This window comes from Drosophila rhopaloa, unplaced genomic scaffold (genome assembly GCF_018152115.1).
Source record: "Drosophila rhopaloa isolate 14029-0021.01 unplaced genomic scaffold, ASM1815211v1 contig_2, whole genome shotgun sequence".
Taxonomy (NCBI): Eukaryota; Metazoa; Arthropoda; class Insecta; order Diptera; family Drosophilidae; genus Drosophila; species Drosophila rhopaloa.
Genome location: NW_025335083.1, coordinates 13146006 through 13160868, shown reverse-complemented (window position 1 = coordinate 13160868; position 14863 = coordinate 13146006). Strand labels below are relative to the sequence as shown.

The 14863-nt window shown below is 37.8% G+C and overlaps 1 protein-coding gene across 1 annotated transcript; it reads left to right on the top strand.

Moving 5' to 3' along the window:
- The first annotated feature begins 12722 nt into the window (after nucleotides 1-12722).
- On the top strand, nucleotides 12723-13766 carry LOC108040676 (bromodomain-containing protein 4). Its single transcript, XM_017118245.2, has one exon. It carries the CDS (start codon nucleotides 12804-12806, stop codon nucleotides 13653-13655), a length of 852 nt encoding a protein of 283 aa, XP_016973734.1. The 5' UTR covers nucleotides 12723-12803; the 3' UTR covers nucleotides 13656-13766.
- Nucleotides 13767-14863: the final 1097 nt, after the last annotated feature.

Sequence of the window (14863 nt, the reverse complement as noted above, 5' to 3'; positions counted from 1 at the left end):
CGCTAAATAAAATTTTTTATAAGTGGTAACCTATTTTCCTATTCGTTCTTATTTATTTGTTTGTTATTCCGGAAGTTCTAGACAGGGTCCTATAAATTATATAAGTAATCACTAAACTTAAAGTTATATATTGCAACAGAAATATAAAAAATACATGTGTTCAAACTTTCACATTACTGAACACAAAGGTTAATCGCAATGCACCTGATACGCTCTATTACATTAATTTCACTTGGTATGAATTTCAGGTATAATGTCAGAAAGGTCATGGCGTACAGCCATTTTATTTATGACATTATTTGCATACGCTCAAATGAACGGTAAACATTTTCAAGTCAACCAAATAAAATAAGTAAATTTAATTAAAAAGATTTTCGGTCGTTTTTGGATTTTGCAATTTAAATGAGGGCGCGGATTGAACGTGACAGGTTCATGGATTTGGCACGTTAAAAATATAATTTGCAAATGATGATCTTGAACATTTCGGTAATGCGATTAACCCTGCTAATTCAATGCATTCCATTTATACATGTACTAAACACTCTGATTACCTACAAGTGCCAAACAACTCAGAAAGAAGGATCAATAAACAAAGCAGGTAAATCTGAAAAACCTCAGACAGATTCAAAACCAAACCAGGCAAAATACAGTTCCGAAAAGCAGAGCATTTGTTATTCAAAATACTCGTTTATTTACCCTGCTCTCATCTTGTTCGGAAAACTCTTCAAAACGCAGACAGCGAACGATGCTCAGAAAGAAATCCAATTTAATGACTGTGAAGCTGTCCCTGCGGAATCTTCAGGAACCCAACTCAACCGATGGACAACCGTTGCCCGATGACTTGTGCTGGTAGCCCATACACTGAAAAAAATGTTATCAATTTTTCGAAGTGAATACAACAATTATAATTCAATAATCATATCTTGGGTTTACATAAATCAGGGATAAATTTACATAAAATGTCACAAATACTAACAAACTAGATATTTTAGCTAGGAACGACATTCAAGTCTTTTTTAATCTATTATTTGTTTTCCTGAAAACTGGGGACATTTTTGATAAGTGGACCTTTCATTCCCATTCCGCGTCTTTGTTTTCATTGTGGCTGTCACTTTGGACGCAGAGCCACGTTAATGGCAAGTGTAAAATGCTTTAAGCCAAGACCAAGACCTCCATCAGCCTGTGAAGCAAAGGAATATGGAAGGACATTGTGGAGGATGGCAAAGCAGACCTTCACGTTGGGAGCAAAAAAAGAGTTTAATTAACACGAAAATGGTTTCAATTACATAAAATTACGTTTCTTTGCAGTGACGATGCCATTGTAGTTGCTCCTTTCTCCTCCTTTCTTCTTTGGTGTAAATGAGCTTACGGCAATGCAGTGGGTGTGGACCTAAGGGGCGGGGGCGGAGTGGGGGCGTGGCCCAGTTGATTTGGGCACGAAGATTTATTGGGCGTCAGTTGAGCAAATTAGTTGAAATTGTCAGTTAGGGCAGTTGAATAAGTTGCGACTGGAGTTTTAGCGGAGTTTTACGATGGTGTAGTTGAAGTTTGTATCAGTAAAAGAATCTTTGAGTAACCTTCAAGCAAATAGACATTTTTATTCATCTCTATGGAGTAAGTCACGTAGTACATCACTGCATCAGAACTTTTTTTGACAACTTATAAACTGTGGCCAGAATTATAATTAAAGTATTTTACTGTGTTTAGCTGTTACTTTTTGTTATTAAATATTAATACAAGCGCAATTTTAACGTGTAAATACCTAAATGTACAAAATAAAGCATATAAAAATATATAAATTAAATGGGAAATAAATAAAAATTATTTAATATTTTTTTCTTATAAATAAAAACCCCTAAAAACTTAATTCACCTTAAAGTTTGTAAGCTTTAATCTGCCAAAGCACTTTGTCCGACATTCAATTCGACTGGAGTTTTTCCCCCATCGTTATCTGAAAAATTCCGGGTCGCGGTCCGTTTGCCATTATTGACACATTAATCAAACAATGGACAAGTACTTTCAATTTATTTTCCGCCATCATTTTAAAGCGCTTCCACTCGACGGAGGGGCAAACAAAGCGCAGACATTCCCGGCGAGAGTTCAGAGCACTTTGGTGACCTCGGCCTACGAGGGGACTATGACAGGAAATGGGGGCTGGGGCGGCCCTTTCTGCAGATTAGCTATCATTATAAATATTGACCGACTGGCTGATGGACGGATGGAACGAACTGCAGACACGACACTGGACTCGACGCATTGCATACGACAAATTAGGTTGATTGCTTGGGGTCCAAGTACCTGTCTCTAATTCCGCCCTCTGTCAGCGTTTCAATTAAGCCCCGCTCCGTGCACTTTTTTTCTTTATTTAATTTGATTCATCTATTTTGATAGCAGGCTACGTGGAATGAAGGAATCGCGAAAGCGGTGCCTGATATTTTTGTGCGATTTTGCTTTGCATATTTTAGCGCTATTCCTGTCGCATAACTTTAACCTGTGAGCGTGCGCAAAAATAGCAACAAATGCCACATACTTTTGGCTTAATAGTCATAAATTTCCTTTGTGCCATTTCTTGTGCCGAAACCCGTAAACTCCGGGGTCCTCCCTTTTATATTCGCCTGCTTTACGTTTCTCCTTTGACCCCAAAAAGGCTCAGGAATATTCCCTCGTTCCGCAGCTGATTTTATACAGCAACTAAATGGGGTAGTATAATTCAGCTAAGAAACGCGTGAATTTTTTTATGGGATTTTTTCTAGTGTGGGATGAGCCAGGATGATCTTAGATTTCAGAGTGCTGTTACTTTTTCCATTAAAAATAAAAACAAAATGTAAGTTGCTTAATTTTAATTTAGCTTATTAGCTTTGAACATGAGAAAATGTCCCCCTTATGTAGAAATGTAATTAAAAAATAATAAATGGTTGGTCATGCCATTTGCATTTTAAAAATCCAGCGAAATATAGATAATCAAAAAAATGCATTTACTAAATAGAACTGCAATATAATTTATCCTTTAGCCTTTTAAGTGTATTCTCTATTTTGCTAATGGTTATTTACATTTACTTGACTTTTGTTTACCCGCGACAAAAATTTAACGCCACATTTTTTACTCGTGAACATTCATCACATTGCATCGCAATTGAATTTGCATTTTTCCCAGAACCAAAACACGCTCGTTGTTCTCCCTCTTTTAAAACACACATGCTGAAAACATTTATTAGAGGGCAGCCCCAAAATGTAGGCAATGCTTTTTGCATTTACATTCTAATCAGCTATTAAACTACAATTATTTAGTACAACAAAGAGAGAGAGAGATACACACATAGTTTCCCGTGCTGGCTATAAATTAAATCACTGCGTTCTGACCTCGGGGGCGTGTATAATTGATTTTGAATGACCACGCCCCTGCCTGAAGTTACGGTTGCCGCCCACCTTAGTTCACAGCAAGTTCAACAAGTTTTCAATTGAAATTGCTGTTAAATATTGATCTATATTTACATGTTTTTACAAGTGCAACAGTTTGTTTAGCAAATGGCTCGTTTATTATTGTATTCGTATTTAAGGGTCAGTGGGAATCATCATTTAATTGATAAAGCTTTATCGCAAAATGTAAATGTAATGGAATGTTTTTTTTGCTGTCATTTAGTTAAGTACAAAACTCGTTATAAAAGTTTAGCAAAAGTAAATAGGTTATAGTCTTTAGTTAAAAGGCTTCAGAAATAAAATTGTTTTTCTACAAGTTAGTTAACTTTTAGTTTAGAAAAAAAGACATATTTCGAAGCGGAAATACAAAATTTAATTTAGTACTTGCTCTTTCAGGAAATTAAACCATTAAATTATAAAAATATTTGTTTTTTATTGGCTTCTGTTGCTAGTAGAAATAGTCTCCTGTTTAATTTCCTTTAATATTTTTTTCTGCACAAATTATTTTTTTATGACAAGTCAATTAATTAGGTCACTTTTGATAGCTTGCTTTTTTCTTCGTTTTAAATATGTTTATGTAATTAATTTACAATGCCAAATAGCTGAGATAAAAAAGAGTCACTTAATTATGAAAATGAACAATTTATTGTCTGCATATTAAATTGCTTTCGCGCTAAGCTCTTTCGGTCCGAAATAATTGGCATAGCGCGAACGCGTGCCATGGAGATCAACTGACCGGGACGAACACACTGAGGAAGATTTACGTGGAGCTGGGGAAAAATTCCTTAGCGCTTTGTCTCCCATCGGACATTCTCGTGGGCATTTAAATTTTGTGTAGCAGCCATAAATTATGCGCCTTATCAGCGATAAAAGTAAATACAGTTGTTGCTACAAACACGCCTATTGGGAGGTGGTGGGCTTACCTGTCTTACCTGGGCCCTCCCCCCAAATCCCCACCCAGCGGTAACCCCCACCTACCTTTCGCTTTCCCTATTGGGTCAACTGTCCCTTGGATTGTGCATATATAAAACAGGGGATATTTTTATTGCCCATGGTTACTATTTTGAAATACCCAGTAATTTGTTCACTTAGTTTATATATTCATTTTGTAGAAGTTTTTATATTTATTATTATTATTAATAAATATTAGAGATTAGAAAAATATTTATAGACAGTATCAAAGTTCAGAAATTCTTCAATGTCTAATTTTGATTTTAATTTTTTTTAAGTTTTCATTAGAGACTTTAAAAAAATGATTAATCTTAATTAAATAAAATAATAAAATATTTAATTTTAGACTAATATTATTTTATATGTTTGAAATCACAGGGTATAAAATGCGAGAAAGGCAGTTGGAATTGCGACATGTAAATGAATAATTCAAAGTGTCCTGCAACGGTGTCCTGCGTCGAGCGTAATGCGTAAAGCACGCAAAAGATTACACATACCAGGGCACCTGTGTGTGCGTGAGTATCTGTGTGAGTGCGTATCTGAGTGTGTGTGTGTGTAGTTAACGCTTTATCTGAGGGGTGCCAAGCCAGCAACAAACCTACAAAAGCAACAACAGCATGCGACAAATATTTAACATTGGCATATTTTTAACACACACACACACACACAAAGAGAGGGAGCCGCACAAAAGGCCTTCACCCCCTCTGCCCAAAAACCGCCCCATGCCACGCCCCCACGCCCCCACCAGCCATCAGCCCCCACCAGGCTTATGCATGTTTTATCTTGCCCACGTGGAATTTGCGTGCGTTTAAACGTTTTCGATAAGGTTTCTCTTTTAACCCGCAGACGTTACCCCAGCCTCGAAATCACCCCTCACCAACACACACACACACACACACACACTGAAGCCTTGACTTGTTTATGTCTCTCTGTGTGTGTGACTGCAGCCGTGTGTGAGTGTGTGTCTGGCATATTTGAATATGCGTGTTAAGACCTCGGCTGATAAAAATGCCTTTGGTTAAACATTTTCACCCTTTGACCCCTTGGGGTAGGCATGCATAACATACGATCCGGAGTCAAAAAAAAAATAAAAGTACGAAGCCCAACAGCGAAATATTTACCTCGGTGGGGCATTGGAGCGTTAAAGATTTTCAAAAGATTTCACCGCATTTTATGTGGTTAAGCGGTGGCAATCGCCATTGATTGGATGTCCAGTTTAAAAGGCTTTCAAGCATTCTGCATTAAGGAAATAGTGGCAGCTTAAGTTTATGTAAGCAATCTTAAACAGAATAATGAATTAAGTCAAACTTTGTTATCCAAATACTTTTAAGTCTAATTTTTTTACGAATGGCATTTGTTTCTTTATTCAAAAGCCTAATATATAAACGACAAAATATAATTATAGTTTAATTATGTTAATATAAATTATTTGGTTCGAAACCTAATAGTGAAAAAATGACAGTTACGATTACTTTCGGTCCCTGATTAAAAAATAGGATAACTTAAATGGTTTAAACCCAAACAGAGCAGCAATTCAAATTGGACCATGGATTTCCATTGGATTTCCAACATTCAAATTGATTACATTCGTCTGAACTTTGGTCTATATTTGCTGCCATCAAATTTGAATTTTTGTTCTATAATAATTTTCCCCTTCGTTTTATTGGTATGCGAATTTATTTAATACTTATCTGAAGTTATTACAAAGAGGCGTTAGCTTTAAAAAGTTTAGGCTTTAACCATAAACACTGATATGTAAGAGCATAAGTTCTTAAAAAATATTACCATTGAAGCAGGTCTTCTCTCTCCCGATATTATTATCTTAAAGTTTATGTGAAGCCCGCCGAAAATAATTCTCCCAAAAATGTGCACAGCCTAGAGGAACGCGAAAAAGCGCTTTAAGCAATTGTTATCGACATGGAGCGTCTGCAGTGGAGCTCTGGCGCAACCCCTTTCAGAAAGTCGTATCGCACATCGGGATCAGGGGCTGGGCAGGGCTGGCTTCGTGTTATTAAACGCGGATTAAGTGGCAGACCCGGGACCTGAAGCACACCAAAACCACACCAGAAAACCGACCAGACGACCCCGGCCAGACTCCGTGGCTTGCATGTGCATAAATTATAATGCGACGCTTCCTGCCAAATACGCCCCTCTTTTCTGAATGGGATTGCCCGTTCCATCTCCATCGCTATGGCCATCGCCATCGCTATCCTCCAGCTCCAACTCCATCTGCAGGCTCTGCTTACTTTTACATAGTCCAATTTATCGTTACTTTGTTTGGCACACAATTTTATGCTTAATATGTGTCGGCGGCACTCGCATATGGGACTTCACACCGGAAAAAAAGGGTAAGCAATTGTTTTTTAAATAAAATTAAGGAATTACATTTTTCAATTGTTTAAGTAAAAAAACATTGTTCCAATGATATTTATTTTAGAACATTAATTTTGGATAACTTTGAGTTAACAATAATTTTCCATCATTAACACATAATTTTAAAAAGATTTTGTTTTTAGCTCACACAAAAACTAATATAAGTATTTCATTAACACAATACTTACTCAAGTGGCTTTATTTATTGATATTGTGATAATGATATTGTTCCTAAAAAATGATTAAAAATAATAAAATAATATACATATATATATATATATAATAATACACATTATTTTTGGAGTGCATCGAAGTCGCCATTAAAGCTGGGGCTTGGGTCCTGGCTCATTCTGCTACTCGTTCCGGTCACGGCTTCTCCTATCGAAGCACATGCAATATTTAAATTTCAGTCATGGCCGTAGCTACTCCATATCCATAACCGTATCTCGAGCTGGGTATCTGGTATCTGCCACCCATCCATACTCGTATCGTCCCCGTCCGTTGATATGGCCAACGGCCCTGGCATTGATCGGAGAAGCCCAGAACAAGGCCCCGAACCAGAGCCCCGAACTCCCTGCTACTATGCAAAGTCACAACTGCATAAATTTACCACCAACTTTGCATTTATCATAAGGGAAATGTGCAGGAGAATGTCATCTGCATGCGACTTTCACAAAACAAGAAGGTTTCTATGTGTTTCGGAATTTAAAAATATACTATTGGCTCCAAAAAGTTGTTAGCCTAAAATATCTTAACAAATATATGTTAATTTCAAAATTAGCTTACAATTATTACTAAAAGAAGGATCTAAGTAATAAATCCTGTTCAATTTCAAAGATAGATGTGTTTTATCCTAAATAATTTTTGGGCTGATAAAATTGAGGTGTTTTTTCCTGCATAATTTTAACAGCAAACACAAACTATTTGTTGGATGAATTCAAAGGAAAGCCTACATTTGAACGCAGAAGGGCTGTACGAGCAAAAACACTTACAAGATTACAAGTTTTCCCATTGGCATTTGAAAACTAATTTAACGTAAATGAAAAGCCAATCGAATAATCAATAAACAAATACAAGCATGACAGTGGGCTGGCTAGTTTTTCACTTTTCCAATTCCGTTTGACTTAAAAATGGCACTTCAACCCAAGGACGGATGACCAAGCACTTCGGTGGTTAAACAATGAATTCATGCTATTGTAGTTGCATAAATTCGGGACTGAACCTCCGCATTTCGTTCGGTTGGATTTCCCCCCCGGCAGTTGCATGTCACAAACTCTAAAACAACATGCACTTAAAAGAGTCAGGACATCTCCGCCCACTTCTAATGGATGTGTGTATGTGTTGTTGAGAAAATAAACAAAATGCTTGTTGATATTTTGTGGCAGCCAATGAAGCAAACAACTTTCTGTCCATCCGTTTGTCTTGTGTGTCCATGGCATCCGTTGGCCTGCAGCGGTATCGACAAAATCAACAAGAATCCGAGTCCACAGCAAAACGGGATGGGGCATGGTCAGGTCAATCGTCCCGTTCCAAAAGCTGTCTCCATCTGTCGCATAATTGCAAACAAAAGCGGAAAATATGTGTGCCAATCGGTCGAGATCAAATCCGAATCCATAGCTCAATCTCAACTGGAATTCGAGCTGAGTAGTGAGTTATCACGTTTCACTTGCTACCTTTTAAACCTCATGCCACAAATCGCACACCGCCAAAGTAACTGAGAAAGTAATCAAAATTTACTTGGTCTCAGGTGGCAATTCACTGGAAAAACAGAGAGCTTCGAGCGGTGACAATCATATACAAAATGAAATATAAAACGTCTTTGAAGAGCCTATATTTAAGACCTTAAAGTTTGCTTACTTGAAACGTTTTTATGTCTAAAATCATTTATTTCGCTTTGAATACCCGAAAATATCTATCAAACATTTTTGTTTGTAATTTGAACGCTATAATCTGTCTGGATGCATTTCAGAATAAGTGGAAAGATATATCTAAGTTACTTACTAATTTAACTCTATTTAAGTTTTTGAAAGACAAATTAATATAAATTTTAAAAAAGTTTTTTACATGAATATGTTTTAATAAGAAGCTTTCAAGATTATAAGAATAAAAACTGATATATAAGAAAGCTAATGGGAATATAAATATATTATTGAATCATTTAATTCTTTTATAATTTTAGGAGTTAATTCTTTACTCCTTATTCTGGTATAAGTAAAAGTAGTTTACCAATAAAAATATTAGAATAACTAAAACCATCAATTCTTAGGAATTTCGATCTCCCAGAAACACAAAATACGTATCTAATCGCCATATATAAACCCCCGTCAGATTGACGTCTTTCCCCGTGTTCCACAACCAATTGCCAGCATTGTTGGCGACAGATTTTAGCCGCTTGTTAGTGGCTAACAGTGGCGTTCATAAATACACACACCGAGAGCTGGGTTAGCATCGAATCCTTGTCACATGCTGGGCTACACCTTGAACCCCGCGTTCGATGGATATTTTACTGCGGCGCATCCCGCTTTTCCCGCTTTTCCTGCTCTTTCCACCCCAAACCGCGCCTTCGACAACAAAGCAACGTTTACGGCAGAAACCGCAGCACCGGGCACAAGGTAACCAGCACACACATCCCGAGTAAACCATATAAATAAACAAAGCTCTGCCCGTCGTCCTGTCGTCCTGCGTCCTGCGTCCCTACGCACTTTGTCGTGGAGCGAGAAACGAGAGGCAAACTGTCGAAACTGTCAGGATGTCAAATAAGCGACAGTGGGTGGCAGACAGCAGGAAGTGCGGTGGTTTCGAGTCCAGACCCGGCCAGAACCAGAACCAGAACCAGCGGCAGTATCAGGATCAGTAGAAGGACCACGACCACCCTAGGCATATTTATTGGAAATCTGAAACAGCTCGAATGTCCGCACTGTGAAAAATATGCTCCAGTTCATACTAACTACGTCTTTACTTAAATTGTTTACTTCGCTCCATTTGATTATTCCTTAAGAATTGTAAGCATATTGATATGATATGATGATTACTACAAATCTAAGCGCTGAATTTTATTCCAAGAGTAACTGGCTTGTCATATTCAACCAATAATTCAAAAATATAACAATCTAAAAGAGCAAATTAAATGATATAGAAAGCAATTCGTAAAAATAACACTTTAATAATTACATAAATATATTTCTTAAAGCTTAGATAAAAAACTTGTTCATTGTCAAATTTATAAATCGTTAAAATTCCTAATGGACCTTTGCAAACCCAAGATGTCTTAAATAAAATAATTAGCTTAATATATTCTTTAATTCGTTTACGCATTAAAAGAACAAATATTTAACGTACAACTTTAAAACACATAAATTAAATTTATGTTAATAGAATTCCCACAAAAGAAATTCACCAATGTCTAATTCCAAATATTTATTTCTTAGATTGCTATACCTTTGCTGGGAGTATTAAAACAAAGGCGTACCAAAGTTATCAGAAAAGCGAACCTTGTAATATGTTTTTCCAAGTGCCCTTTTCCACCCACTCCAGTGTCAGCCACTCCTGACCATGTATCCATGTCCGGCATCAGGCACAAAGAATTTGTTACATGAAATTGTTAACGGGCTGAAGCCGACGCCTCGACTCGACTGCGTTTGATGCCTTTTGCTGATATATGGCCAACCTTTGACATCCTTTAAACGAGCAACATGATGCTCTAGATTATGGCCAGGAGATTGGCTCGGCTTTTCCCTGTTGGCTCCTCGGTTTGCCCGGATTGTCTCACTTGGGCGATACGTCAATGTGACAGTTTGATAATTTATTTTGTTCAAATTTTGTTTTTCCTTTGCTTGGGGGAAAGCGCTTAAATAAGTTATCAACGAAGACCGAGGGCCATGTAAATGGCAGCACGTAAATGAATGAAATTATTTTGCAACAAATTAAGGCAAATTTATGCGTCAAGGCGACAGGACAGGGGATTCGAGATGGGTGGCCGATGGGAGACTGGAAGCCTTGTAACAGGAAACACAATCCACAGGCAAACAAACAAAAGCGAAAACGGAACGGAACGAAACGAAACGAAACCAACAAACAAACAAACAATGAAACGAAAACGGCAGCCTCGATGAGGGAAAAGCGTAGAGTTTTCCTTCAGCGAAATCCGAGCAAGGCTTTGTGCAACAAAGTGAAGAACCCGGCTGCCCTCTTTTCCGCATTTACCCCGCAAAACTTGGGCTAACTGGGTCCGCTCTGCACTTGTACACATCCAGATATATATTTTTTATTTCCCATCCTCACTCGGCGAATCAAATGTCAATAGAGAGTACATTTCATTCAGCCGGGTGATGCCTTTCCACCCAACAACACCCACTTTTCAGTTCCCGCACTGAAGCTGTCACAGTGTTTGTTTGCGGATTTGGAGCTCTTTCCTCTTTGGCAACGCGCTTTTTTACCACGCCTGCCGTTATCCTTTAACGAAGGAGTAGCCCAAATCTGAGAAACTGAATGTAACACCTTGCAAGTTTATAAAAATACCACAATATTTTATTTTACCATACATATACTTCATTGAAATATAAATTTTTCAATTACACTTTAAGACTTGTCTCTTTGATATAAATAAAAGAAACTGTAAGCAAAAACTGTAAATAGTTTTAATTTTTTTTTTATTAATTTTTTCCTTGATTGTTGAATATTTTAATATAATATTTAATAATATTTTTTCACAGAATAATTTTCCAGGATATTGAAAAGTGCTTAAAATTGAAATCTTATAGCTTGTATTATTTAAAAAAATTTTCTTTCACTATTGCAAATTCTTTATCCTTAGTATATTTATATTTTTAAGGAACAAAGAGAGCATCTGAAGGTCAACGGGTTTTCTTCAGGGACCTCTAATCTGCTTTCTGGTTCCGATTCTGGTTTTATATCCGGGCATCTCCTCGATGCTGTCCGCCTCGTTCTACACCCATCGACTGAGATGCTCTGCGCTTGCTTTTTATTTGCACGGAAATGTATAATTTTTCCGAGTCAAATGTAAATACTTTTAGCGTATTTTTGTGGATTTCATTGGGTGGTTTGGCTTGCCTTGAATTTTTTGGGTCCGGAGCTGGGGGCGTGGCACATGCAAATGACACGCCTGATGCTGCGTAAATAATTTTAGCGCTCTCTCTTTTGGCATAAAATGAAAAATAAACATTTTATTCTTGGCAAAATTCCTTCTTTAAATGTGGGTCAAATGGTGTCCAAAAAAGGCACTTTTATCTCGAAACCAGATGCCGAAAATTCAGTCTAATTGTATGCGTATTTGCTGCGGTTTGGTTTGAGTTGGTGGAAATGTCACGTTTCAACAGCTCAATTTTCGGTTTTGGCGATACGCGAAGAAAACTTTTCGGTCCAATTAAATTCATCTAAAGCCGAAATCTCGATTTGACAATTTATGCATCCTTGTGAGACACCGCTGGCATATTTATTCCCATCGATGGCTAGACAATGACGCCTGCGGCCCAATAAATAACGCTCCCTTTTGACACAATCGAAATTGGCTAGCAAACAAATTTCTCTGGCCAAAATGTGGCCTTTTTTTTATTCCTGTCAACCGGCACCAAAGGTCAAACACTTAACCCGCGTTGTGCCAAAAAAAATGTGACATCAAATTATGGAATGTAAGCGAATCTCTGCCATTATCGAAAACAATCTTATTGCCATGGACGCATGCCGAACACAAAATTTGGGTTCAATGGGGAGGACCTTTAGGGTGAAAATAATATATTACAATTAAATTACATTTGCAGATTTGTGAATTCAGATTGCATTGGGTAAGCTCGAATACAGTAAGTTCAGCTGTTTAAATTGTGATTAAAATTAATGTCGAATCTGTCCTTTTCCTCATATGAATCGATATTGAAATAATCTAGTTTACATGGACTTTGAAACATCAATGCTATAAAACAACTTGAGCCTGAATAGAAATCCTCATTCCATTCCCAGACTCGCACAGATAAAGTAACCATATTTCCAAAAAAAAAAACATATATTATTTTATTATTAAATTAGTTAACAACTATTGTTTGAACACCATGGCGGGTAAGAGGACAACGTTCGACTTGATGAACCTGGGATATCCCATAAACTCCGATCCGTACGAAGAGCATCCAGAAAGTTCTTCATCGCCCAGTCTGCTGAGAGAAGCTCCACTGTCCCACAGGGAGTTGAGGCGTAAATTGCACAAGGAGGCCAGGAAAGTGATGCCGGACTTTTTCCCGCGGGATCCATCCTCCAGTTCGGACGATTCGGATGATTTTGATTTTCCAGAGACGCTGAACGAAAGGGCACGTCGCACGTCCTTCGCCCGTCGCCGCAAATTGCACTACAATGAGTTTGCGACGGTGGAGTTGGCCAGGCGGCTGATCCACGATGAGTTCACCACCTCAACGGACAGTGCACGTAGCGATGAGATCGACTTCATCGCGGAAAGGGCCGAGGAGGAGTGCCATCCCTGCGAGGACGATTCCAATGACTCGTTTCCGTACCTCCAATACGATCGCGTCACCTGCCGTTCGCAGATTTCCGATGATAGTCTGCCGAAGGAGGATCCGGAGCCGGGATTCGATCCCACCCATCACTGCTACGATAAGATAATGGCTAACTTGGCTGACATGGCCGAGCAGGTACCGGTATTAACTATTCCCGTGGAATCGGAGCCGACACCGACACCACCACCACCACCGCCACCTCCACCACCACCTGCCCCGGAAGTGGTTGAGACACCAGTTGTGGAGGAGGAGACCCCAACTGAACGCAAGCCTTCATTGGAAAAACACACTCGAGTCATAGACGGGGGCGAAAAATGGGACCTCACATCAGTTAAGGCCGTGCCGAGAGTCATTCGTGCGAAGAATGATAAAAGTAATAGATCGCGGAATTTATAAATCAAAGATCATATGTATTTACATTTGAAAGCCACGGCCTTATAAAATACATTTAATCATTGCAACTTTCTATTAAAGGTAGAGAGTTATAACTTGCAAAGACATGTCAAATATTTATGTTGATTTATTTAAAAATATTACTTTCAAAAGTTTAAGACCAACGCTCGTAGCTGGTAAAATTCCACAGCCTTTATTTCTGTGACTTAATATGATTTTTAGGGAGTTATAAAATTGGAAGTTTTTTTTTAAAAATAAAACGTAGCTAAAATAACTAAATGGAATCAAAATGAATGTGCTGAGACCCAAACCTTAATTTAATGCACATCATTTTAAAACCAAAAACTTAAAATAATGTCAAAGCTTTAACACACTCTACTTTATTTTTATCTTCTATCAAAGCAAACCCTTGCCCGCACACGCATCCAAGCTAATTTAGACACCAAATAACCGTAATCGCCTCTGATCTCAAATGACTCCATCTAACGGTTTCTTGGCCAGCACAGCTTAAAAAATATAGTTTTCTCAACCCAGAGACCGCACAATTATTTGGGCCATAAAGGACCCAACCCACACTCACACACACACGAGAGGACCTAGGACATTCGAAGGGATAACTAAGTGAGCAACAACGATAATGACACCTAACGGGCTCCTCTCTTCCACTTGCCTTAGTGTGCGTGGGTGAAAGGAGAAAGTAAGGACGATGGATAGAAAAGCCAGAGTAGGAGGACAAAGTGTTGAAATTGTTTAAAAAACTAACGCCCAACATTATCGCTTCTTAGTGTGTGAGCAAGGATATGCAGGCATGTCTGTGGGTGAATTTTTAGATCTGAAAAATTCTTGACATTGATATCGATAATATCGATTGTGTTTACTTAAGTTCACTTTCAAGATTTTTCTTCAAATTTAAAAAAAAAATGCCATGGGTAAATGGCGAAGTTTTTCAGTTCGACAAACTAAATGAAAAATAAACTTCAGTAATTTCGTATAATATACACATTTAACAACAAATGCATAAATGAAATAAACTTTGACTTTCAACCACTCAAATTTCGTTCATTAAATTAAACTTCGCTATATCAACGCCAACAAGTGCCAATTTCAATTCAAATTTAAAATAAATACTTTATGTTTGGTATTCATATCAATATAACGCAACTTCCCATAACAATTATTTCACTTATTTCCCCACGCGATTTTTTCAGCGC

Excerpts from the sequence above, each read along its gene's own strand:
- LOC108040676 (XM_017118245.2), top strand. The coding sequence starts at position 12,804 with ATGGCGGGTAAGAGGACAACGTTCGACTTGATGAACCTGGGATATCCC.